The 27,868-nt window shown below is 47.3% G+C and overlaps 1 protein-coding gene across 3 annotated transcripts in view; it reads left to right on the top strand.

Moving 5' to 3' along the window:
- Positions 1–16,327: 16,327 nt before the first annotated feature.
- Positions 16,328–27,868, top strand: part of NTN1 (netrin 1) — a 212,988-nt gene continuing 201,447 nt past the window's right edge. For 2 of the 3 annotated variants that reach the window (XM_054048406.1, XM_054048405.1), the window contains exon 1: positions 16,728–18,016. In XM_054048406.1, the coding sequence (XP_053904381.1) occupies positions 16,804–18,016 (1,213 nt within the window). In that variant the 5' untranslated portion in view covers positions 16,728–16,803. Of the gene's footprint in view, positions 16,545–16,727; positions 18,017–27,868 lie in introns of those variants that run through there. The other variant, XM_054048407.1, reaches the window with a different exon arrangement.

Genomic DNA, 27,868 nt, shown 5'->3' with positions numbered 1-27,868 from the left:
CTCCTCAATCTATATAGTAAAGTCAGGGAGGACAGATTTCAATATGTTTTTATATAACTTTGACGGATCATGTCTATGTTCACTTTTAAGCATTTTTAAAATTTTTATCAATTTAATTTTCATACTGCAGAATTATGGGTTTTACCATTCTTATTTGATGACAGTAGATGTTGAGATTCAAAACGTTAAAGTTTTATAACTGTTAAAACACTAATTTGTCAACATCATACATCAAAATACACAATGTAAATAGCCTTAAATCAAACCCTAATCAATTCTCAAGCAGCACTTTTCTTACTTTGCCTATCTGTACATTTTAATTATTATGGGTGGAAATATTTTTTCATCAGTGTATGTGCATGGTGAAATTGATCGACATTTACAGATAAAAATCGAATCCTTCCAAGCCTAAGTATAGTGTTACGCAAATAACTATACATACACACCAGGCATTCTGCACACATCTTGTTCATGTAAGTATAAAAGAAAACCAGTGCACCATGAGGGTGGAGAATCCTGATTTCAAACTGTGTAAGGAAGCAGCTTGAGAACCATACAAAACTAAACACTGCCTGTCACTGTGGGCCTGATTCTGCATCCTTGACTCAGGCACCGATCCTGAAGAGACTTGCACATGTGCTCAATGTTTTGCACTGGGAGTAGTCCCGTTAATATAAATAGCACTACTCACAGTGTGTAAAACTAATGTGCATAAGTTTCTGCAGGATCTGGATCTTAGGTGTTGATGGAGAGCATGGAGATCAGGTCCAGCATCACAGACTAGATCCTCATTGAAATCAATGGTAAAGCTCTCATTGATTCCAGTGCAAGCAGTACAGGTGCCAAATAAGCAAACAGGTCATAACTCTCTGCACAGACCAGTCCAAGGGGCAGACAAAGATGCTGCCACATGGGAATGCACCTTTTCACTAAGAAGTTGAAAGCAGCAAATAAACCATAACTCCTTGCACAATGGGCTTTCAACATGAGAACTCTCATGAGCTGGCACCCTTCCTGTACCATCTCAACTGGCTTGTCAGCCTGCTGCTCACGTATGACCTGGCCACTCTAACATCTGTCTACAACTGTAGCAGCAGGGCAGGCTGATGTATGGTTGGAAATATGTTTTTGCAGGTTAGCTGCTTTTTAGGGTGGGACTTAGACTGGGGAAAAGAGAAAATCATGCCACAGTGTCATGGATTTCCGTGTTTTACAGGAAGATTATTTTCAAAATGCTGAGGCAATTAAAATGATGATTTGGTTACTATGGTTCCAATTCAGCAAAGTATTTAGCACTTATTAATTTTAAGCGTGTGAGTAGTCCCATTGGAGTGAGCGGGACTGACGTGCTAAAAGTCAGCCAAGTGCTTATCTACTTTGTTAAATTCTTCTTCTTCCTTGAGTTAGTCCCATCAAATGGGGTCCACTCTGCGAGCCCTCTCCCTCCCTCTGTTCAATGCCGTATCCTCTATGGCACCACATGCTAACGTACCTGCCTTTATGACATCCCACCACTTCTTCTGGGGATGGCCTCTCTTGTCTTTTTCCTTCAGAACTGGACTTGCCTTCTGTCTATTGGACTTTCTTATCCACTTAGTTGTCAGGACTGAGCTTTACATGACTGATCCATCTGAGCCCGCACTCTCTCATTTTTTCAGTTGTGGGTGTTACTTTGAGCATGTCTCTAATACATACATTCCTCACATGGTCTTTCTTGCTTGCACCACTTATCCTTCGCAATTGTCGCGTTTCTGTGAACAGATCCTTTGCTCACCTTTCTTCTTTGTTGCCCAGCACTCAGTGCCATACATTAAAACTGAACAGACCCCCATTTTGTAGACTTTCCCTTTTAATCTTACTGGTATCTTCCTGTCATGTAGCACACCACTTATCTCTCTCCATTTGAGCCAGGAATTTTTTATCCCAGCTCTAATTTCATCCTCCATATTGCTGGATTCTGGAACCCAGATACCTGAAGCTGTGTTTTTGGTATTGTTTGCCCATCTAGTTTCAAGGATAATTCTTCAGTGTTTACAATACTGAAATTACATACCATAATACTCTGTTTTCCCTTTGCGTATTTTAAGCCCATGTCTTTCCAACACATTTCTCCATTTATCAAGGTCCTCTTCTAGACTATATTTTCCCTCACTGCATAGAATGGCAGCATCTGCAAACAGCATGTACGAAGGTGCCTCCTCCCGTATATTCCTTGTGTGGGTATTCAGGACAAGGATAAACAAGAAAGGGCTTGGTGCTGATCTCTGATGCATTCTGACCTTTTACCAATAGTTCATCTGTTTCACCACTAGAGGTTCCGACTATTGATGTTACACCTATATACATGGTTTGAAAGAGCCACACATAAAGTTCTAGTACCATTTTCTCCCTCAGACCCCACCAGAGGAGTTCTCTTGAAACTTAGTCAAAGGCCTTTTCCAGCTCAACCAACACCATGTGAATATTTTTCCTTTTCGCTCTAATTTTTTTTCTACTAGCTGCCTCAGCACAAAAACAGCATCTATTGTCGACCTTCCTTCCTGGCATGAAGCCATATTGATTTGCACTAATATCTACTTCCCTTCTTGGTCTCTTATTGATGACTCTTTTCCACAATATCATTGCATGACTCATCAGCTTTATATCTTTATAATTTGTACCACTGCCAACAGCATCACCTTTTCCCTTGTATATCGGCTCCAAGATACTTTTCCTCCACACGTTTGGTATCTTTTTCCCTCTCATGATTGAACTGAACAGGGATCTCAGGAGATGGATGCCTTCTATTCCAAGCTTTTTCCATGCCTATATAGGGATTCCATTTGAGCTTAGGACCTTATTATTTTTCATGTTCTTTCACAGCGTTTGCCACTTTATCTGCCGTGATAGGCTCCACTAGATCTAAATTCATCACTTTGCAGTTGCATTGCTCTCCTGGGTTTTCTTCATTTAAAAGCTGTTCAGAATACCTTTTCCATTGATCTTTTATGCGACTCATCAATCAACATGATACCAGTTTCATCTTTGATGAACTTTAGTTCCTTTATATATTTAGTACTTCTGTCCTATGCTGTCACAGTCTATATGCATCTTTTTCCCCTTTCTTTCTTCCAAGTCTAGCATAAAGTTCTTCAAAGACCTTTGCTTTCTCAGCTACATTCCTGGCCAATTTCTTCACTGCCTAGTATTCCCCTAGGTCCTTTGCTCCTACACCTTTGCCAGAGTTAAAAGATAAGAGAAAAAAGTTTAATCACTTCCTGTACTTTTTTGCTCCACCACCAAGTTTCTCTTTGAATAAAGACTTTCCCTTTTGATTCACCCACCATTTGTTTAGCACTTTCCTATATATTTGTCTCCACAAAATTCCCAAATTTATGCATTCCTTCCTCATGTGTTGCTGACCTCATCTTCTCCATAATCAACTCACTAAAGTCCTTCTCAGCCTGTAGTGTCTGCTACCTTATTTGTGGTATTACCCTCTTTGATATTCTCTGTGTCTTCATTTTAAGAAACATATCTAAGATGAGAGGTCTATGTTGACTCATAAGTCTCCCCCACAGTCACTTTGCTGTCTTTTATATCTTTTATTTTCCTACCTTGTTAAACTGTGGCCTAAAATTAATAACCTTCCTTTCTAGAGCCAGGCCGCCTTTGTGCTAAAAATTCAAATGAAATCACTAAGTCTTCAAAGTAGCTTTTTAATAAAAGTAAAGGTGGTTGCAAAATAAATAAAAATAAAATTTCCACCAAAAATCCACAGCAAATTTTTCTCATCAAAATTTTGAAATGTTCAGAAATTTCTGACTGATAACCGAGCTGGCAAAAAAAATGGAAGAAATTATCAGTTCATTGAATTCTTCCCCTCCTTATTTTTGTTGAAACTTTCAAATTTGTAAACAGCTCTATTTCCAATACACAGTAATGTTGCAGGTTTAGTCTGAGATTTGCAAAGCCATCCAAGAGATTTAAATGTATGTAGATATACCTATCTCATAGAACTGAAAGGTTATTGAGTCTAACCTGGTGCTTTCACTAGCAGGACTAAGTACTGATTTTTGCCCTAGATGGCCCACTGAAGGATTGAACTCACAACCCTGGGTTTAGCAGGCTAATGTTCAAACCATCGAGCTATCCCTCCTCCCCAAACCCCATTTAAATTAATGGGATCTAAGTGTACAAATCCATTAAGCTGTTTTGAAATTCCCAGCCCTTGTGAGCTGCTATTTCATGATCTCCAGAGCTAGAAACAAGTGCTGTATCCCGTTAGAAAGGGGCAGTCCCGGCTCATCTGTAAAATCAAGGACCCATTTCTAACCCCAGCATTTCATGAGATATTAGCCCATATTGGATGGATGAGTATTACCAGATGTGCAAATGTAATGTAGTCTGTAGTGGTCCCTCACTGTCAGGCTTGGAGGTAGGCCACTCTGCCTTATCGCATCAGACAGCAAACAACAGCCAATTGGCGCTTTAGAGGCTCTGGCCCTCTGGGTGGGGCCAAGCAGTCTCGAGCCCAAGCCTCTTGGCAGGGGCAGACAGCAATTCCCCATCTATAGCTCTGATCCCTCTGAGCGGGGCAGAGCCAGGAGCAGTCTTTAGCCAAAGACCTCTTGGCTAGGGCAGACAGCAAGTACTAATCTGGGGCTCTGACCCTCTGGGCGGGGCAGAGCAGCAAGCAGTCTTTAGCGTCAGCCTTCGGGCTGGAGCAGACAGCAATCACAGTCTAGGGGCCCACAGCCTCCTGGCTGGGGCAGGCCACAGACAAGGCACAGGTCTTCCAGCCTAGGGGTGGGGCTGGTTTGGTTCCACCCACCAGGGGTGTGTAGTGGTCCCTCACTGTCAGGCTTGGAGGGAGGCCACTCTGACTTACTACACAGTCCATTCTGGATTTGGATAGGACATTGCACATTTGGGAGAAGCTGACTTTGTGTGGCATAAGTTAGGTGCCTGCCTCGCTCCACACCAAATGGAGGAGATGGTGGTAGTGGTGTCGGTGTCCATCTTATAACTTTTAGCCCAGTAGTTCAAGCACTCCTCTCAGTGTGTGAGATCCAGGTTGACTCCCCCCCCTTTCTGTCAGAGGGGGAGAGAGACTTTGAACAAGGGTCTCCTTCAAGCATGCTCTAGCCACTGACTGAGCTGCAGGATTTTGCGATGTGGGGCTTCCTCAGTCTCTCATGTTGAAGCTGTTGCACCGTGGATGCATAATGAAAGAGTGGCTGGAGCAGGGGTCTGACCTCAGACACACTCGCCAATTACTATTCCACTGTGGATAAATATTAAAATAGTCACTGGGCCCAAGGGAGACATAATGGGTAATCCAGAGGTTATGGGACCCACCTGGGAGATGGGAGACCCCATGGCCAGCCTCCCTGCTTCAGTTTTTCATTATTTATCCTCAGTGCAATGACTTCAACAGAAGAGAGTGAGGGAGCCCATAGTAGTATATCCCATAGACCAATGGTGGAGCACCCTTTCTCTTGAGCATAGAGGGGAGAACTGAAACTTGGTCTCCCACATCCAGGGCCGGCTCCAGGCACCAGCTTGCCAAACAGGTGCTTGGGGTGGCTACTCTGGAGAGGGGCAGCACGTTTCAGCTATTCGGCGGCAATTCGGCGGACGGTCCCTCACTCCCACTTGGAGCGAAGGACCTTCCGCCGAATTGCCGACGCAGATCGCGATCGCGGCTTTTTTTTTTTTTTTTTTTGCGCTGCTTGGGGTGGCAAAAACCCTGGAGCTGGCCCTGCTCACATCCCAGGTGAGTGCTCTAACCACTGGGCTGAAAATTATAAGGTGAGCAACTCCTCCTGGATTTTGAATGGGACCCAATCTAGTAAGCAGCTTCTCTCCATGCCTACAGGGTCAGGCCCTGCATGCAACTTAAGCAGATGAACTCCTATCTTTCCCCCCGTTTGTGAATTGCTCTAGGGGTTGGATGGGAGATAGGTGCCCAGACAACCACAGGGAGGCAGCAGTGCACAGGTCCAGGGGCAGAATCCTAGGTGCAGAGGGAATTTTTACTCTGAAAAACTTGGCTGCTGAATGAGTTTAGGCACCTGCAAGGTTCAGCAGGAATTCTGCGGGTAACAGTGGGGCCCAAACTGGGAATTAGGCACTTAAGTCTGAGGTTTAGGATCCTAAATACTCTGGTGGATCCCACCCTAGGCTCTGGGGCCCAGATCCTCAAAGCTATTTAGATATTTGGCTCCCACTGAATGAGAGTTAGGTGTCTAAATACCTTTAAAATCTGGGCCTCAGATACTGTGATGAACTGCGATATAAAATCCTAAAATGGATACATGGACAAACACATGGTTGTTTCCAGACTCTAAATCACATTAAAAGAAAATGAAAATACATCCTTTCTTGATAAGACATTTCCATGAAAGTCATTTCTGTAGTTGCAACAGGGCTGTTGTGTGATGGTGAATGCGGGGGAAAGTGTCTATCAGGCAATCTCCTTTAGGATGTGGTACCCACTGAAAATGTTCGAGAAGCCCTGCATTCCTAGGCAGAGTGAAGAGGGAGGAGTCACAGGTGAATGGTAGACGCAGTTTATCAGGTGGCTGTCACCACTGCATATGCATAAGGGAGGGTCATTAACCATTGGAACAGTGTGCCAATGGTCATGGTGCATTCTCTGTCCCTGGAGATTTTAAATCAAGACTGGGTTTTGGTTTTTGTTAAAGATATAGTCTGGTTCAAAAGGAATTATTCTGGAATTATCTATGGCCTGTGTGACGCTGGAGGTCAGACTAGATGACCACAGTGGTCCCTTCTGGCCTTAAAATTGGTTAATCTATGCATCTAGGAAGTACTGTTTTGCGTGCCTTTGGTTAACAATGAATCGCTGCCCAGTGTATAGCTGTAAAATAACCTTATCTAAACATTTTCTGCCTTGTTGTTTTGTCACTTCTGACCACCACTGGAGAGTGAAAAGCCTTCCTTGAATCCTGGGAGCTATTTAATTTTTTAAAAATCCCACAGGAAGGAAAAAACAACCAAAATGTCATTTATATATTCAGACACTCCAAAGCATCCTGTTTCCCATATTATTCCTCCTTGTTGGGGCACCAGATGCTGCAACTAAAAACTCAGATTGTTCCCAAATGAGCTAAGCAAATAATTGATTGTTTGGTTCAGAAGGTGAAACAAAAAAATCTGTTCATTTTGAACCCAAACTGATTTTTGCCCTGTTTTTTTTTTTTTTTTTTCTGATTGAAATGAAAAACCAACAAAAAAAATAGGGGTGAGTGGATCAAAATAAAACATTTTGACTGTCGATTTGAAATGATATTGTGAAATGAAATGTGGGATCAAAATGACACTTTCCATTCTGAAAATATCATTTTGAGTCAACACTTCATTCTGAAATTCATTTTGATTTCTTTTTCAAAATGAATCATTTTGATATTTCAAAAATTGTTGTTGTCAGGGAGGGGTTTTAGCCAGAACTATTTGCTGAGTTTGGCCCAAATTCATGAATAGCTTCAGTGCCCCCAGAATGCATTTTTCAGCACATTTACTATTCACCAAAAAAACTTCACCCAGCTCTATTCCCAGCCCACTAAGAAGAAAAGGTCAAAATGGTGCCATGTAAACAAAGTGTACGGTGAGTTAGATCTGGATACATTATTTATCCTTGCTCCTCACTTGTGACCCTCCATAACCCAGAGGTGGATCTGCTTCCTCCACCAGTGGTGGGTTATTAGGCCATCTGATGAAAATAATCTGTCACTCCATTTTGAGTGAAATCTTGGCTCTATAGATGTCAGTGAACATTTTGCCATTGACTTCAGTGGGGCCAAGCTTTCACCCAATATTTTTTGTCTGAGCAAGAGACTCCCACATATGTCTTGGATTTCCAAAGAGCTGATGAAATTAATAGGGATTTGGCCACCCAACTCCTTTGAAAACCCCAGCCATAAAGCATATATTAGCAGGTACTCACAAACTCACTTGTCTGTATACACTGCTATAAACACAGACACCCCATTCTCAGCCCAGCCATAGCGGCTGGATTAAGCCTGCCTCTCCCTTTCACTGCACTTTATTATTATATATTGTTTTCCCTCTTCTAAAAGGGCTCCCCTAATTGTGCATGTTATTTGTATCAGTTGATTGTGGGGCTGGTCATGGAGCACTGAGTAATTCATAGTGTTTGGACAAGACAAACATTGTTCTGTCCCTAAGCAAACCTCCAGGAAGGTCAGCCCAGTTCATCCCATTGCTGTAGAGAGCTAAAAGTATCCAGATGATGTGAAAATCAGACCCTTTTCATGGAGGGGAGGGGAAAAAACAAGCATGCAAGCACACATCAACACGTCCTGACATTCCCACATTCTGCTCCTTTCCATTCACCTCCCATTGTTTTACCAGCACAAAGTTGCCCCGAAGCCTTTGTCAGGCTATATTTAAATAACGAACTGGCCTTCCTTCTGGAAACCAGGGCAGAGATGCAGGCGGTCAAGTCATGTGCTTTGCCATCTTATTCAAGAGGAATATTCAGTAGCAGGAGAGAAATAGGTCTCTTCAGAGTGTGACATACTCTACCTTGTGGCACCTTAGAGACTAACAAATTTAGTTGGACATAAGCTTTCGTGGGCTAAAACCCACTTCATCGGGTGCATGGCGTGAAAAATACAGTGGGCATCCATGCATCCGATGAAGTGGATTATAGCCCATGAAAGCTTATGGCCAAATAAATGTATTAGTCTCTAAGGTGCCACAAGGACTCCTCGCTGTTTTTGCTGATACAGACTAACAGGGCTACCCTCTGATACTGTATCTTGTCCTGCCTTGTTCATGGCTGTCAGGTTGGCCCTGAATTCCTGCAGGTTTGGTTTGAAGGAGGCGAAAGTAGAGTGTTAATCCTTCGTGTCAAATGGTTTGTGTCATTGATCAGATTCATAACCAACCATTTTAAAAACAACAGCAACGTGATCTGGAGTAGTTTAGCTAGAAACATATGCTAGAGTTGAAGGCAACTGAAGAAATATTTGCTGTGAGTTGTCTGGCCTAAGAAATCACTCGCTGTGTATTTAAAAGACTAGCTGTAGTATAATGAATAGGAACGTGTTATGCAAAGGTTTCCCATTTACAGTATTTGCTACTGAGGAGGTAGAAGTTAGAATCCGCCGTCCCTGCTGATACGCCACTCTCCAGATTTCACTCCGATACCAATACAATTCTCTTAAATGCTCCTGCCACTTATTTAACTGAATTAGAGAAATGCCACTAAAAGGTGCTGCATTAATTGTGGAACCAAGGGCTGGATCCTGACGTCCTTGTACTGCCAGACTTCGGCACTTGGGTGTCACTGAATCCAGTTGTTATGGATTTTTGTACTGAATGAATCCGGAGCGCTGAGGTCTAACTTTACACGGGAGGGGGTTAAAAAAGAAAACTTGTTGCTGCTCTCTAACAAATGAAATCTCGCTGTCTCTCCTTCCTTTAGTACCACTAACCCCCCCCCCACACACACACAAAAACACACACACTCAGCCCAGTCACTTTACCCCTTTCCTTTCCTAAGCACAAATATCTGGGCTTTCTAACCTCTCTGGGAGGATCTCTGCGTGGCTATCCCAAACCGCGCGTGGGTGCATCTGCCTCTGGGTCCGCTCCGATACCCGCGACGGGGCTGATCAAAAGGGAACGGGTGTGAGCTACAGTCGGCCGCTGTTGGACAAGTGGCCAACTAAACAGGGGCCCTTTTGTGCTGTCTCCAGCGATGAGCGAGGCGGGGTAGCTGTACCTGACACCCCGTTCCCCCCAGAGCTAACGGGAGGGGTTTTGAGGGTAGCCCGCCCCGCACTCACTTTCCCCAGCCCCCGCCGGGGGTCCGGCTCCAGCGCCCACCCTAACGCTCACTCGTGTTACCAGGAGGAATTTTGCATCGGAAAGTGCCAACCTGAGCGGCGCTTTCCCACGCGGTCCTAGGTGAACTGCCGGACCGGCCCCCCGGGTGCGTCGCTTTTTTTTTTTATACAAAAAGATGCTAATTAAATAGGGTCGCATCCTGAAGGTCCCGATGCGGCAAACCCGTAGCCAGCTGAAAAGCTACCGGAGGAGTCTCCCTCTCTTTGCAATCCATGGCCTGAGCAAGGACTATTCACTTGGGTAAGTATCAGAGGGGTAACCGTGTTAGTCTGAATCTGTAAAAAGCAATAGAGGGTCCTGTGGCACCTTTAAGACTAACTTAAATGCTCCCAATACTTCTGTTAGTCTCAAAGGTGCCACAGGACCCTCTGTTGCTTTTCACTTGGGTAAGGATTTGAAGGATCGGGCCCTCAGGCAAAACTCGCTTGAGATCCGGCAATGGGACTCCAGCTTGCAACTCAGGGCCCATTGTTTCCATAGATGGCAAGTGATTTCTCTCCCCCCCCCCCCCCCCCGATTAATCTTAATGGGCATTAGAGTTATTGCAGACAGGATAGATTACAATATTTTGCATTTGCTAAACTGCAGCAAAAATATCTTTTAAAAAATTCCCTGGACAGCAAAACCAACTAGTACTGTCAACATTCACAGCGAGCGTGAGAACAAAGCACGGGAATCTCGTAAACAGCCACATTCGTTTTCAAGGGCAGGTCTTCACAAGTCTCTCCAGTTATAAAAAGGCCCGTCAAGCGAACTGGTTTAAACCTGAGGTGTCTCGGGGCCTCGCATGTACACTAAACTCTTTTAAATTTGCCGCTGTTTTGTTTGTGTCGTCTCTACACCTTTAAATCTGAGAATAAGATTTTATTCCAGAGAAAGCGATTTGTACAGGATCAAATCGATAAAGCCACAGCGACGTAAAGTGATGCGAACAAGCGGCTAGAAACTTTGACATTTACACGGTGGTTGCCGACCAAGCATGAAAAAATAGACATAAATAAATCCAGGACAACTCGGATTCATCAATAAATGCAGCTTCCAATGGCCGGCTTTTATTAAAGCGTCTACGATCTCCACGCTCAGATTGATGTTGTCTGCAAAGCCCCTCGATTGAAAAACCCTTTGCACCTCCATCTGACCTAGCTAGGACATACTTCTTATTAACTCATCCTGGTTTACACGGATTGCGGAGTGTTCCGAACCGTTAAATTAGACTGTGGTCCCGGGGTAATTGTGTAACATTTCGTATGATTTTTTTTTAAATTACTTCGATGGTAAAGAGGGAGAAAGAGGCCTGGTTTTTGTAAATGCACTTTCTGGTACTCACATATATAAACCTCATACACGTGTAAAGTTATATGTAATACGCTGCATGCACACGATTACATCTCCCCGTGCCTAGCCACGCTTTTCACTGCATCAGGACCACTTAAGATTAGACCGACCGGAGACTTTTGAAAGTCTCAAACGAAACTTTTGAAACCGGAGTCTCTACTGACTTGGGAAATAAATCAAAGACAACAGGAGGAGATGGGGGGGGTCTAGTTTGTATTTTAAATTCTAGCTCGGCTTTTGACTGAGTGTGAAGGTGTCATTGGACCGGGGCTATGAAAATAAAACTAAGCAACCCCGCAGCTTCCACGCTGCGCAACCTATAATTTTAACATCAAACCCACCGCCCAGCCCCTCCTCCCCCGAGCCCGCGATCACGCCGCTGGCCTGGGTGTCAGTTTCACGGACTTGAAAAGGATCCGTCAGACCGGATCTTTCGGCGCAGGGGAGCCCCAAACTTCCCTACGCTTAAAAACAGAAGCTTAAAACAAGCTCCTTTTTTGGGGGGGGGGGAACCCAGAGAGCAGGGAGCCTCCGGCGGGTCTCCCGGAGAAGTCAGGATGCGTCCGATCTGGAGCCATCCCCACCCTCCAGTTGCTTTGGAAAATGCTTTGAACAAAGGGGTGGTTGCAGAGAGGACAGTGTAACCCCACACTCGCACCCCAGCCCCTCTCCCTGAGCCAGCCCCCCAGAGACCCTACCCCTGGGCCCCTCCCTGAAATGTGCTCCATATAAAGGGGGAGCCTCTCCGTAGATCCATGGCTTTGGAGGGGGGGCCTCCGGGAATGGGGCTTGTACCCCTGCCTTGGTGTGTGTGCACGGAGCTGGGGTGTGGGGTGGGACAGGCAAATCTCTGTAACTCCCGGGGCGATTCCGCGTCCTGGGTTAACGTGGCTTTTAATGAGGCTCCTGTAATCCTGCCCCGGCGCTGCCCGGGGAGATGGAGCTGTAAGAGCGCCCGGGGGGAGGCTTTCGGGCTGTTAACAAATCCATCCAGCAGCAGGGCTGTCAAGGGGGAGAGGGCTGGGGGCCGGAGGGAAGCTGCGCTCAGGCTGCCGGAGCCCGGCTGCCCTGCAGGGAGAGCGGTTGCACTGCCAAAGCCACCCCGCTGGGCTGAGCAGGAGCGGGAGCAGATTAATCAGGCCCTAATTCAATTTACAACAACCCCTTTTATTCAGCCCGGTGGCAAAGAATTCAAAGGGGGAGAGGGGCGGGGGGAGGGGGCGGCTATTCGCCTCGCTCCCCATCCCCCGAGCAATGCCTGTCACCGCGGCGGTTTGCAGAAACAAGGGGCAGCTCGCAGAGCGCCAGAGCCCAGGCGATTGAGTGACAAATGCATAGGGAGCCCGCGCAGAAAGGGCACCTCCGTTGGAAAAATAGAACTGCCCTTTTAATCAAGGGGCTCGGCAGAACGCAGCTGGGGTGGGGGATAGCAAACCGGGCAGGGCGCTGGGGTTGGGAAGGGGGGGCTGTGCCAGCCCCGCACCCACTGAGGGCAGCCTGGCGGTGCACAGCCAAGCCCACCCGGCTAGAGCGCTCGGCTCAGCACCCGCCCTGCGGACACCCCCGACCCCTGCATCTATCCAGCAGGGAGCCATCTCCCGGGGATGCTCAGAGCCCCACAGCCATGGACTCAGTGTCTTTGGATTGGACTCTCCTGGTGCCTGGCAGCGTTTAGGTCTAGCGATATCTCACCTGTTTATTGGCCTGTGGCAAGGTGTGGGGATTGTTCTGGGTTTGTCAGTGAGCCTCTGCAAAATCATGTATGATCCTCTCCCCCGCCCCCCCCCCCCCGAAAGGAGTCTGATCCTTGTCTACAAGCTTTAGAGCCGAAACCCAGCAGCCGCCCCGGATCGGAGCATTGGCATCCTCTCGGAGAATGGGCTTGTTCCCAAACACACGGGAATGACATCTTGGGTTTAGAGCGAGGGAGAGGTAACAACCCGTTAAGGGTGAACACCCCCATGGAGTCAAACGCAACTAGTGTGTATGAACTAGCGAGAGCCGCGGGGAACACGCGAGAACAGCTCGGCCCACGCCAACTTTGAACAATCCCCTTGTCTTTCCGGAGTTAGTAGATCCGCCTGGCAGAGAAACGGGACGGGAGGACGAATTCGTCTACTGATGCGGCCCCAAGTGGGACTGAGACCGGAGGGAATTCAGCCCACGAGAACAGCCTACATGAAAATGACACACGCGTGACTTTTAGAAAGAGTTTGATTTGAAAGATTTTAAAGCGGCAGCCGCGCTTGTAACCGACAAAATAACTTCTACCTGCCGGGGTCCCGCGCTGTGAGCTGAGGACAGAGAGTAGTGTGCACTGTTTAGCGACAACTCAGGCAGTCCAGCCCCCTTTCCCCAAGTTATCTTCTGTGATCCGGGATGGGAGGATCACACCCAAAATCTTAGTATTCCATAGAAAGTCACCCGGGCCTGTCCCTTGATCTCATTTTGATTCATTCTTCTCTTTGTTCTTAAGTTATTGGTGGCTTTTTCTTTACCTGTAATCAGTGTCCCAGGAGCTGGGAGATTCAGTAAGAAAGAGTGAAACGCTGTTCACAATACACACACCATATCAATATTAGTGTATTAATAACACGTTCATAGGTTCATTCAGAATATAGATATGTTTCACTCTTTCAGGATGAAACTATGAACTATGATTATTTATTAGTTATTAATGATCATTTGTTAAATAAAAGGACACCTCTATTGTATAATCTACATTGTAATATAATCCGGTGTGTTTAATTAGTGAGGAACTACCAAAGCCAGAGCACAGGTGATAAGGAATCAGATGCGGAGTCTGGGGGCTTCCTTCCATTTGCACACTTGAGAGAGAGCATGAGATGCAGCCTCAGCTGGAAGAAAGGGCTACGGGGTGACGGGGTGAGCTCGGCTGTGTTTTACAGGCAGCCGGGAAGGCAGGGCAGAGCAGGGAGCTCATTCCACGCGCCCCGCAGGGTGTGACTTGTCGGTGGAAATGAACGTTCCAAGAAGCATTTCCAGGTGTCTCACTGAAGCACAAACACGCTGTGATTCATCCCCGGGATGCAAACAAGTGGTTGATTTAGACTTTTCCCCTCCCATGCCGGCAGGAGCCCTTGCATTTGCTAATGCAGCATCATTAGCGCTCGTAGCTGTTCTGAAGCGAGGTAACAATTCGCCAAAACACCCGGCGCAGGGGGAATTGGAGTCCAGAGGAGTTTGGGGGTGAACGAGGGGTGCAGGAGCAGGCGTTGCGCTACCAATACAATAAGCGCCCATTGTCCGCGCGTCCACAACTGGCTTAAAAGGGGCTTCTTGGGGAAGAGCCAGTCTGCAGGGGCCCTCATAACTGGGGCGGCCCTGGTCATAAGTGAATCCTCGGCACCTTCAGCAAAGTGACCTCCACCATGGAAAGTGCCCTGACTAACGGCACAAATACGTTGAACTTTATACAGCGCGCCTAGGTACTCTGTGTGTGTGTGTGTGTGTGTGTGTGTGTGCGTAAAGCGATGGGGGTTGAAGAAGCGCTCTGATTCTGTGTGTGTGTGTGTGGGGGGGGGGGGAATAAAGTGATTAGCCGGGTTTCAGAAAGCAGCCTCCGGGTTGAAATCTGCGCCTCTCTCTGGCATCTTCCCGGTAGGAGGCCGAGAGGCCCTGTCCTGCCAGGACCCAATCCCCGCAACAGGCGCTGGGAACTTCTTTTACGCAGTTTAAAAAGTCCCCTCCCCCCATACAATTTCCTAGCAGGTGTTTTTTATTTCACCCGGACCATGGGCTCCCGGAGAATATACCTGAGACGGGAACCAGTGAGGCTGCCAAGACCCTACTGCCCAGGCCTCAGAGGGGCTCCGGTGCTCTGCTAGTGCCTGTGGATATTTCCAGCGCTATAAATCTGGGTGGATCCTATCTTACAGCGCCAGTGTAGCCAAGGCCTTAGGGTCCCTGTCATCTCCCAGACTCTCTGACTACTCCCAGCGGGGCAGATTTGCCTCTGTTCTCTACCTTAAAAGTTACCAATTCGTGCCGGCTCGCCCAGTATAATCACCGAGTGCCCCGTAGGTCCTTGCATAAGATTTGTCCTTGAGAGCACAGCTATATGGTAAGGGCCCGATCCTGCACTCCTTCCTGGGGCAAAACGCCCAGGGAAAGCTCTGTCAGAGCAGCTGATGGAAGTTCTGCCTGAGCCCGAAGAGCGGGACTGAATCCTGGGTGGAAAGGGCCCGATCCTGTCTTCACTGAAGCCGATAGGTACCGATTCCGCTCTAGCTTCTGTAGACTCCTCTTCCCACGGACTCAGCAGCGTGCCAAGGCTTTTCTCAACCTCAGACACCAGCACAGTCCCCCTCCCAGCACTTGCTTGTTTATTTACACGTTATTTCCCCGGCTCCCTCTGAACAGGCGCAGCTGCTCCTTCCCAATCGCTTCCCGAACAGACTTGCAGAAAGCTCTGCTCTGACTTTTTGTTTACACCCCGTGCCTGGCGTGACACAAACCCTTCGCTCTGCGGACAGAGTGCAGAGGTAAATAACAATAAGGACCTAACGAGGAGCTAAAGGCTTACGGCCAGATCCCCTCAGGACCCCCAGTACAACCCCCTGTGGAGCCGATAGAGTAACCGAGAGCAGAGTTTGTGCCTGAGGGCACCCCCAAACACACCAGCACTTCCACAAGGGAGAGCACGAGGAAGGTCCTTGCCACTGTCAAAGGAAGAAAGCAGGGCCCGATCCTGCTGCCTTTGCAGTGGGTGGGAACGTCAAACCCCTCCCCCTGCCTCGGCTCCTCTCTTCCTTTGCCTAAAGTTCGTCTTTGCTCCGCTGTAAAACTTTGCTTTCAAACAGTCGATGTGAAGAGCCTGCTCGCACCGATTCCTTCTGTCTGCTCCGTCCCCTCCCTCCCACACGCGCTCCTCTCCCATCTCTCTGAATTAGATGCTTTGCCTGGGTTCCCCCCCTCCCCATCCTATTGATAAACTACCAGTGGATGTCGTTGTTCTGTTCCTTGTGTGAGCGGAATGTCACTCCTTTAAGATGACCTCAAACTCAGCAGAAGCTGGGAACGTCATTCAGGCTCTCTGCAAGGCGCGGAGAGGGAGGCAGGGAAGGACAGAGCCCCGCCACTAGGGTGTCGTGGGTGTTGTTGTTGGTTTTTTTTTTTTTTTGGTCTGAGGATGGGAATGCTCTGGGCTCTTTGAACCACACACCGTTTAGCATCCAGCGCTTCCACTCCGCAAGCCAGGAGCGCTCGGCTGAGAGCTTGAAGACGGGCTGTCCGTGCCACCTTCCCCGGGAGCTCCAGAAACTTTACTCTTGCGCCTCAGGAGGAAAACCAAACGAGCGAAGAAGGTAGCGTCCCACCTGTTGGTCTCTGATGGCTACAGCTGCAGGGAGGTTAAAGCCACCAGCCTTAGCGGCGGGGGTTAGCTTGGGAGAGGAGGCCAGGGTCGCTTTGCGCTTCTGATCCAGCCAGGGTTTCTCTGACTCCAGGCGCAAAGTTCTCCTTCCAACCCGCCAGCTTCCCGCCGGGCTGCAGTCTGGGTTTCCTGGGCAGTGCCCTGGCACGGGAGGCTCTTCCCGTTCGCTGCCTGGGCAGCGATCCCGCTGGATGGGAAGCGCCCGGCTTGTAGAGCCGGTCCCCTGCAGAGCGGGCCGGGCTGCGCTCCGCGCCCCATCTGCCGGGCTGCAGCCTCCCCTTCCCGGCCTGGGTAGCGGAGCAATTGGGTTTGTGACGGCGGCTTCACCTCCCCGCTTCTCTCTCTCTGTGTTTGCCCCCAGGCTCCCCGGAGGAGGCGCCCGCAGGATGCCCGGGAAGTGCTGGCGGGTTCTGGTCACGCTGGTGTCGCTGTGGTGCCTGGCGGGCGGCGCGCGCGGCGGCTACGGCATGAGCATGTTCGCGGTGCAGACGGCGCAGCCGGACCCGTGCTACGACGAGAACGGCCACCCGCGGCGGTGCATCCCGGACTTCGTCAACTCCGCCTTCGGCAAGGAGGTGAAGGTGTCCAGCACCTGCGGCCGGCCGCCGGCCCGCTACTGCGTGGTGAGCGAGAAGGGCGAGGAGCGCGTGCGGACCTGCCACCTCTGCAACGCCTCGGAGCCGCGGCGGGCCCACCCGCCCGCCTTCCTCACCGACCTCAACAACCCGCACAACCTGACGTGCTGGCAGTCGGAGAACTTCGTGCAGCACCCGCACAACGTCACGCTCACCCTCTCGCTGGGCAAGAAGTTCGAGGTGACCTACGTGAGCCTGCAGTTCTGCTCGCCGCGCCCCGAGTCCATGGCCATCTACAAGTCCATGGACTACGGCCGCAGCTGGGTGCCCTTCCAGTTCTACTCGGCCCAGTGCCGCAAGATGTACGCCAAGCCCAGCCGCGCCGCCATCACCAAGCAGAACGAGCAGGAGGCCATCTGCACCGACTCCCACACCGACATGCGGCCGCTGGCCGGCGGCCTCATCGCCTTCAGCACCCTGGACGGCCGCCCCTCGGCCCACGACTTCGACAACTCGCCCGTGCTGCAGGACTGGGTCACGGCCACCGATATCAAGGTGGCCTTCAGCCGCCTCCACACCTTCGGCGACGAGAACGAGGACGACTCCGAGCTGGCCCGCGACTCCTACTTCTACGCCGTCTCCGACCTGCAGGTGGGCGGCCGCTGCAAGTGCAACGGCCACGCGTCGCGCTGCGTCCGCGACCGCGACGACAACCTGGTCTGCGACTGCAAGCACAACACGGCCGGGCCCGAGTGCGACCGCTGCAAGCCCTTCCACTACGACCGGCCCTGGCAGCGGGCCACGGCCCGGGAGGCCAACGAGTGCGTGGGTAAGTCAAGCCCCGGCCCCGGCCCGAGAGCGCCGGGGCTAAGGGGCCCGGGTGCGTGGGGAGGCGGGTGTGCTTGGCCGAAGGGACCCCGGAGAGCACGGGACGCATGGCGCGGGCCGCTGGCCTAGGGGAGACTCGCAAGCGGGCGGGAGAGCCAGCCTCGCATGGAGCCTCCCTTCCAGCCCTGAGATCTAGGAGGAGACGCTCCGCCGATCCTGGCCAAGCCCTGGGTGAACGTTGATCCCCCCTGCTCCCATGCCCGGTGCCCCGGGGGCTCGGGGAGGCAGGAAGGCAGACCAGAGGGCTCGGCGTCGGCCCCCCAAGCTGCTAGCAGGTGTTAGCTGGCCGAGAGGAAGGCTCCAGTGGAGTCGGGCTTAGTGCCCCGCATGCTGACGTTGTTGGGTCAGAGATGGCTGGGGAAAGCCCAGGCAGAAAGGCGCCTTGTCCCGTCTCACCACGATCACATAACCCGCTGCAGCCGGGACAGGTCATGTCTCATGCGCTCTGGGTTGGGAATAAGCCTCCTAGTGACACATCTACCGGGCACAGACTAGGGCCCCAACCCACGCTACACAGGTGCCTCACCATAAATTGCGGTGCAGAGGAGTTTGAGCCTTGGGAGCAATTGCATCGGTTAGTTCAGACTATACACGGACAAGCCTGACTGAAATGAATTGCATTCAGACGTGCGCGAGGTTGGGATTGTTAGTAAATATTTAGCTAATGACAGCTCCAGAAGGGCAGGGTCACTTTCTAGTCCTGCCTAAATGTAAATAATTCCTCGGTTATGGGCCATCCAGGCGGCTTTTAAGGCAGACTGTTATAGTCTCGCTCAGAAGCCTCCAGCTCATAAAGCTGTGCATCAGAAACGTTTCAGTGGCTTTATAGCTCCAAAGAACTGACAGAGCTCTGGCAATGAGTCTCCTTCTGAGAACACAGTAGGTGGTGTTTTCTCCAGCTGACTTTATATGAAATTAATTAAAGCAGCACCTCCCTCTGAAGATGTTGTCCCAGCCCTGTGAAGTGCCTTCAATTGATCCATGAATAGGAGAGAGCAAAGGAGGGTTTGTGTGGAGTTGATGTGCTTGTGTCATTTCTGTCTCAGGCAGAAACACTGGCCAAGCCAATAATACTGTGGGTCTCTAATGAGGGACTTGAATGAGGACCAAGGCTGAAATGAGAAACAGCAGTGTGCTTGAGGGATGATTTATTTCACCAGGTCTGAGGCAAGAAATATAAATCCTCTTGGCTGTAAACAATTCCAATAATCTAGGTTATCATTCAAGAAAGATTCTTAGCGTATTTATAGGCAGTGCTGCAATATTCTGGCGTGGGTCATTCCTGAAAATGACAGGCAGGAGGATGCTGTGTGGTTGGTGGTGTGTAGATGCATGTTCTCAGACAAGGGGCAGATATTCCTGGAGCAGTTAGGAGGACTTCACCCATCCCAGCTTTCCCTTTCCCTTTAAAAGGTGATTTTGACATTCAAGAAGACAAGTGAGTGAGAAATTGGCAAGTATAAGGTGGGCACAGATAGCTCATCAAACACCACTCAGAGGAACCCCTCCTCTCCTAGCCCATGACTTGCACAGTTCTTGCTGAAGTACCTCTCTCCTGGCCTGTAGCATGCCCTGCTGTCCCATTCTTGGGCTCCCACATAGCTTTGGCATGCACCTTATTCATGATCTCCAGCACCCCCTTATAGTCTGATCCTGAGGCTCCTGCCTCCAGCTCTGCCAATGCTGATCTGCAGCACTCCCTTGTCCTGAGTCCCCCACATCTCTGCCAATGCACCTGAATCCTGTCCCGCAGCAACCCCCCTCCCATTCTTGTCCTGAGGGCACCTTCCCTCAGCTTTGCCCATTCACCTAAATTCTAACCTGCAGGAACTTTCACTTTTGACCCTCACTCCCAGCATTGTCAGTAAACTTCTAATCTAACCTACAACCCCACCCCCACCCCCCCGCTTTCCAGGCATAATCCCATACCCCACATCCTATTAATACATCTTAAAGTTGACCCTGTTAGGAACCCTATTCTACAGGGCTGGCCAGAAAGAAAAAAAAAAGATAGGTTTCAGCATTTGTTTTTGTTCTGCACTGAAGCAAAAATTAGTCCTTTCAAAATATTTGTGCAAAAAATCAGAGAGAGCAAGAGTGAGTGAGACTCACCCCAAAATAGCCCCGTGGTTTGGACACTCACCTAAAATGTGAGAGACCCAAGTGAGTGCCCTAGCTCCTGGGCCATGGCTTTTCTGTGGTGGATCTTTTTCTCTCATACATTTCCATGAAAAGTTTCAGTTGTGATGAATCAGCATTTTCCTATGAAAAATCCCCAGCCAGTTCTACCATTCCAGTCTTTGGGGTCTTCTAGCCAGAGACTTAAAGTCATGTCACACACTGGTAATGCTGCGGTATGAAAACTTGCCCACCAGAGATTAAACTTAGACTCAGCTATAACTCATTTTTACTTGTCATCTGAGCCACATTCCAAGACTAGTTAACATATAACAATACTCACTTATAAAATGCTTCAGCAGCATCACATGTGTTTTAGCACTTGCGTATCTTGGGTAGATTCTCAGCTGGTGTAAATCGGAGTATCTCTGCTGAAGTCAGTGGAGCTATGCTGATTTACACTAGCTGAGGACCTCTTTTATTAAAAGTGCCTTAATGCTGTATTATTTATTTATGTGGCAAATTCTAGCCATTGATGATACATAAGTCTCTGATCCTCCTTACACCGGTTTTCCACCACTGTGACTCCATTGACATTGATGGCATTCCTCTCGGGTTATACCACCGTAAACAGAATCTAGCCCTTGGAAGGAAACTTTTTCTGAGTGCCTCTGTCATTTGTGAATATTTAATCACATTATTTACAAAGAAAGTATATATCACTTGCCCTGTCAAAATATTCCGCTCCAGCGATAAGAATAACATTGTGCAGCATCTCCGAACAGTTTGTTTTTCCTTTGCTTAAATCATAATCAGATGTGACTTTGAAGAGTATTTAATTTCTGTGTCTTCCTCTTGAACACCAAGAATAATAACAAAGAAAAATACTGGCAATGCACAGGGTTATTTGGCTCACTAAGTCTTCTTCCTTTAGCAAATTAATACAGCTAAGATACTTCAAGATTAATACAAAATGCAGACATATGTGCTTTGCAAAACCTTAGCTCCATATACATGTAAATTCTACATTTTAGTAGAATTCTACTCTGCCAACATACATACGTTCTCTCTCTTCTGCTATCAATCTACTAGATTAGATAGATAGATAGATAGATAGATAGATAGATAGATAGATAGATAGATAGATAGATAGATAGATAGAAAAAGAAGAGTTTAGTCCAGTTTTAAATGGAAATCACAACACAGTCTTAATTGTGGAGCAGTTACCAATGTATGTGTGTATACAATAAAAAAATTACTCATGGATGTAGGAAAGCTAGATTATTCTCTTTAGTGAAACTTGGAATTTCTTCCAGAAATAATCCTAAACAGCATGAAAGAGAAAAATAGAATATTTCAGGGTTGGTGACAGCAGAATACAGGAAATCTTTCATTCAGCCGTGCATTAGATCTTCGACTGGGGTAACTCAGCAGAGTTCTGTTAAAGTCCATTGAACTGTGCCGATTTAAACCATCTGAGGATCTAGTCCAATGTGTGTATGTAGGTATATGTCATCTATACACACGTGTGTGTAATCTGAAAGAGTGGTAGTACTGATCTTTCTTTTAATGGATATTCTATTCCGGATGAGTTGAGGCTTGTGGAAGGGGTATTGACGATCCCTGTGAATTTTAGGCACCATTGGTTTTCACAGACTGAAGACAAGAAGCTATATTTCATAAATGAGTGACTGGGGTTTTAATAAACTTCCTATGAAATTTGGAACTTCCTATGTGCCACTTCAGCATTGAATTTTTTGCTGAAAATTATTATTAAAAATAAATCACACAAGACAAATGCTCCGAGATCTTCCCAAGTCTGTGGCTGGGCTATAGTTTATGAAAACTAGTTCTGCAACCGAAACCATGGATTTGCATAACACAGCTGTAATTTAAACCCCACACCAAAGACGGCTGTGTGAAATGAGCTCTTTAGTGCCCTGTAGTTCAGTTTGTCTATTGGTAGTGTGTACCTGTGATACAATGGTAATAATGACACAAACAGAGCTGTATGAGAGTGCTCTTTATTTGACTGTTCTCTCAGCTGCAGGACTCAAATGCTTTGCTGCTGAAGATAATTCTGTAGAGTATATTGGAATAGCTTTGATGCAGAATAATATTAGTGTTTAATTCGCACTGTGGAAGTTAATAGAATCCTGGGTCACAGGAATACAAGGAAGATTAAATACACAGGAGAAGAATGACTACAAAGGGAAAGGTTTGTCTCTTTACCCTGAGCGTGCTCATTACACAAAATCCTTGGTTTTTATGCTTACAATTTCTACCCTGGTGTAAAAAGTGGCTTATTGGCATTAACCTGTTTGAGGACACCAAATCCCAAGTCTTCAAAGGAGGTGGTAAAACCAATCCCTGAGGGCCTGATTCTGATCCCACTCACAGTGTAAATCTGGAGTAGCTCCAGTGTAGTCCATGGAATTGCCAGGGTATAGAAGTGGCCAAAGGGAGCGGAGCCCAGATTCACCTCTACACTCTGACTGCTTTGTCCCACTTTCGCAATACCTAACCTCTTTTCTGACCAGTTAAACTGGGTTGATGGCTGTTTTCTGTCAATGGCACAGCACATAGCAGCCAGAGCTTGCTGGCAAATCTGGCCCTATGTCTTTAAAAAACTAGAATGATATCAAATTAATACAATAGACATCATGTGTATTAAAAACTGGCTAACTAATAGGTCTCAAAATGTAATTGTAAATGGGGAATTGTCATTGAACGGGTGTGTTTCCAGTGGGGTCCCACAGAGATCAGTTCTTGGCCTTACACTATTTCACATTTTTATCAATGATCGGGAAGAAAACATTAAATCATCACTGATAAAGTTTACAGATGACACACAAACTGTGGGCATGGTAAATAATGATGAAGACATGTCACTGATTCAGAGCAATCTGGATTGCTTAGTAAACTGGGCGCAAGCAAGCAATATGCATTTTAATATGGCTAAATATAAATGTATACCACTATGAACAAAGGATGTCAGGCATACTTACAGGATGGGGGATCCTATCTTGGGAAGCAGGGACTGTGAAAAAGATTTGGGAGTCATGGTGGATAATCAGCTGAGCATGAGCTCCCAATATGATATCGTGGTCCAAAGAACTACTGCAATCCTGGGATGCATAAAGAGGGGAATCTCAAATGGGAGAGGTTATTTCATCTCTATATTTGGCACTGATGTGACCACTGCTGGAATATTGTGTTGAGTTCTGGTGCCCACAATTTAAGGAGGATACTGATAAATTGCGGAGAGTTCAGAAAAGAGCCATGTGAATGATTAAAGGATTAGAAAACGTGCCTTATAGTGATAGACTCAAGGAGCTCAATCTATGTCACTTAAAGAGACAGCCAAGGGATGACTTGATTGCAGTCTATAAGTATCTACATGGGGAACAAATATTTAATAACAGGATCTTCAGTCTAGCAGAGAAAGGTCTAACGTGAGCCAGTGGCTGGAAGCTGAAGCTAGACAATTCAGACTGAACATAAGGTGTAAATATTTAACGCTGAGTGTAATTAACCATTGGAACAATTTACTAATGGTTGTAGCGGAGTCTTCATCACTGACAATTTTTAAATCAAGAGGGGATTTTTTTCTAACAGATCTGCTCTAGGAATTATTTTGTGGAATTTCTCTGGCCTGTGTTATACAGGAGGTCAGACTAGATGATTGCAATGGTCTCTTTTGGCCTTAAAAATCTGAGGGCTACAGGGAAGCATGGTCTAGCTCCTCCTGTTATTGTGAAATTAGATTTCTTCGGTTTTGTGCTCTGTGCATGGTGTGAACAGGGGCGGCTCCAGGCACCAGCGCAGCAAGTGCGTGCCTGGGGCGGCAAGCTGCCGGGGGCAGCGTGCCGGTCGCCATGAGGGCGGCAGTCAGGCAGCCTTCGGCGGCATGCCTGTGGGAGGTCTGCCGGTCCCGCAGCTTCAGCGGCAATTTGGCGGCGGGTATGGCGAAGGCGCGGGACCGGCAGATCACCCGCAGAAACGCCGTTGAATCTGCGTGAGCACCGGACCGCCCGCAGGCATGCTGCCGAAGGCTGCCTGACTGCCGTGCTTGGGATGGCAAAAATCATAGAGCCGCCCCTGGGTGTGAAACCCCAAACTCTATGGAGTTCTGAATAACTTTCATTTTTAACAAGAGTAATGACCAGCATAGAAATAACCGGGTAGATTAAAGACTAGCAGCAACGAAGGAGTTAACAGGTACAACATGATTAGCCAGTGGGTCTCCGTGGGAAATAGCATCTCCAAGTCCCTAGTGTGAAGCTAGTAAGTGCTGTTTAAATGTGTAAACAATATAGAGCTGTCATTTATCTCAGTTAGCCTATAACATCTGGAGCAGAGCCACTGCTGGGATTCCCATTAACACCTAGTGACCAGGATCCTCCAGCTATTCACATGAACAATATACCAGGCTTGCCACAAGCTAAAGAGAGCCCCTTTCCGCCATGCTGCACTGCCTTTGTCATGCCAGAGCTGCCATTTCAATAAGCCAGTTTCTTTCCTTTGGTCTCGCTGAGTATTTTACTTCTTAAAAGCAATCACCGAAACTTCTCTCCGGCCTAAGGCCGAAGATAAAAGAAGACACAGAATAAGGTGCTTTAAAATGTGTATTCCCAATGTGGCTGTTGGAAAGGCAGTGAAAATCATCTCTCCTTCTTGGGAAATGCCAGCCTTTCTCACCACAGCTGGTACCTATTTTTCCCCCTTAAGATGAGCTATGTTTTTTATTAAGTGAATGTATGTCTTGGGATTAACTCAAGATCACATCCTTAATAGTCTTATATGTTTACACTTCAAAAAGTCCACTTGATTTGATTTTCTTCCCTGTCATCATGATAATTTCTTTCTATGTCTGTTGTACAATGTACAATCACCACATTACATTGCTCTATGGGTCTAATTTATAGTTACATGAATCCCAAATAGCTTTCTTACCCATAAGAAACATCCCCAAAACTAACCACTTTCCATGCATACAGCTCTTTAATCAAAGATTCTCAAAGCATTTTTACAAGCATTTGTTAGGAACATAGGAATTGCCGTATCAGAGCATTGGTTCATCTAGTCCAGGGGTAGGCAACCTATGGCACGCGTGCCGAAAGCGGCACACGAGCTGATTTTCAGTGGCACTCACACTGCCTGAGTCCTGGCCACTGGTCTGGGGGGCTCTGCATTTTAATTTAATTTTAAATGAAGCTTCTTAAACATTTTAAAAACCTTATTTAGTTTACATACAACAATAGTGTAGTTATATATTATAGACTTATAGAAAGAGACCTTCTAAAAAAGTTAAAATGTATTACTGGCACGCGAAACCTTAAATTAGAGTGAATAAATGAAGACTCGGCACACCACTTCTGAAAGGTTGCCAACCCCTGATCTAGTCCAATATCCTATCTTTGAAAGTGGCCAGTATTAAATGCTTCAGGGTAAGGTGCAAGAAACCCTGTAGAAGATAATTATAGAATAATCTGCTCACTATGCATCTGATGAAGTGGGCTGTAGCCCACAAAAGCTTATGCTCAAATAAATTTGTTGGTCTCTAAGGTGTCACAAGTACTCCTGTTCTTTCTGCTCCCTAGCGTAAATTTCACTCCTAACTAAGATCACACCACTGTAAGGTAGATGCGTGCTATTGTCCTTATTTTAGAGATTGGTAAATAGTCACTGGGATATGAAATGATTTGCTCAAGATGAGAAATAGGGTGGGTGAGGTAATATCTTTTACTGGACCAACTCCTGTTGGTGAGAGAGACAAGCTTTTGAGCTACACAGAGTTCTTTGTGAAGTCTGGGAAACGTAGGCTATGTCTACACTGCACACCTTACACCAGTGCAACTGTGCTGCTACAGCCACGCTGTGGTAAGGTACACAGTGTAGTTGCTCTTTGTCGCCAGGAGAGAGCTCTCCTGACGATACAATAAAACCACTCCCAATGAGGGGCAGTAGCTTCATCAATGGGAGCACGGCTCTCAACGATGAAGTACTGTCCACCCCGGTGCTTTTCATGGTTAAAACTTTTGTCGTTCAGAGGAGGTGTTTTTTCACACCTCTGCGCAACAGAAGTTTTAACCACAAAATGCAGTGTAGACATAGCCTTGCTCAGAGTGTCACAGCCAACTACAAGGTGGAACAGATTGTTTAGCATAAGTAGTTAACACATGGTGAAGTGGTCCATTAACACCCCTTCAGTCATAGGGAGCTGGGGAGTTTGTTAGAGGGTTATAATAAGCCATAAATCCAGTGTCCTCATTCTCAGAGGAAACCTGCCCAACAATTTTAAACGATGAATCTAGGATCTTAAATTCATATCTTTGCTAGACATTGTTACAATAATCTATAACCTCATTAACAACCCTCTTCCTTTCCTCCTTATGACCGGAGAGGTGATAATGGGCCACTTCACCTTGAATGGTTCCTTGAAATATGTGATAACTGCTTATACTAAACAATCTGTTCCATCTTGTATTTAACTGTGACACTCCGAGTAAGTGCTTGTCTACACTTAAGCCTGGTCTACACTGGAAAATTAGGGCAGGTCTACACTACAGACCTATATTGGTATAATTACGTCATTCAAGGGTGTGAAAAGCCACACCCCTGAGCAATGTAATTATACTGACCACGGCCTTGGCTACACTGGCAATTCACAGCGCTGCAACTTGCTGCGCTCAGGGGTGTGAAAAAACACCCCCCCTGAGCGCAGCGAGTGCAGCGCTGTAAAGCGCCAGTGTAATCAGCGCCTGCAGCGCTGCACGCTCCCTCGCAGCGCTGCAAGTACTCCACCTCTCTGAGGGGAATAGCTTGCAGCGCTGCGAGCAAGCGTGCAGCGCTGCAGGCGCTGATTACACTGGTGCTGGCGGCACGACTACACTCGCGCTTCACAGCGCTGCCGAGGCAGCGCTGCCATGGCAGCGCTGTGAATCCGCAAGTGTAGCCAAGGCCATAGTAGAGCTTCTCCCGTTGACATAGCTACCACCTCTTGGGGAGGTGAAATACCTACACTGATGGGAGAATCCCTCTCCATTCTGTGTTGGTGTAAGTAGTGTCCACATTGAAGCATCACAGTGCCATAGTGTAGACAAGCCCTAAGTTTCCCAGACCTATAGAAGAGCTCTGTGTAAGCTCAAAAGCGTGTCTCTCTCACCAACAGAAACTGGTCCAATAAAATATATTACATCCCCCACCTTGTCTCTCTAATATCCTGGGACTGACACGGCCACAACATTGCTCAGGATGACACACAGACAAGATGACACAGAGCCAAGCCCTTGATTCAATCCTGACTCCCCATTATGTGCTTCACCACTATAGACAACACTTAAAATATAGCCCAATCTTACAACTTGCACAAGTCCTTACTCACAGGAGTAGTTCCGTTGACTGCAGTGGGATTACCTGTGTGAGTAAGATCCGTTTGCCTGAGTAAGAGGGCCCAATACATTTGAACTGGTAATACTTCCTGGACATTCCCTAGCACAGTGGTTCTCAAACGTTTTTTTTCGTGGACTACTTGAAAATTGGCGAGGGTCTTGTCAGACTGCTTAATGATATTTCCAAATGTTATTTGTACCATTAGCTTAGTATTGTAAAACGCTTTGGATAAAAGCACTATATAAAAAAACAATGATAATAATAATTAAAAAGTTTTTTT

This window comes from Malaclemys terrapin, chromosome 13, assembly GCF_027887155.1.
Source record: "Malaclemys terrapin pileata isolate rMalTer1 chromosome 13, rMalTer1.hap1, whole genome shotgun sequence".
NCBI classification, from domain to species: Eukaryota; Metazoa; Chordata; order Testudines; family Emydidae; genus Malaclemys; species Malaclemys terrapin.
This window is presented reverse-complemented; position numbering and strand designations above follow the sequence as displayed.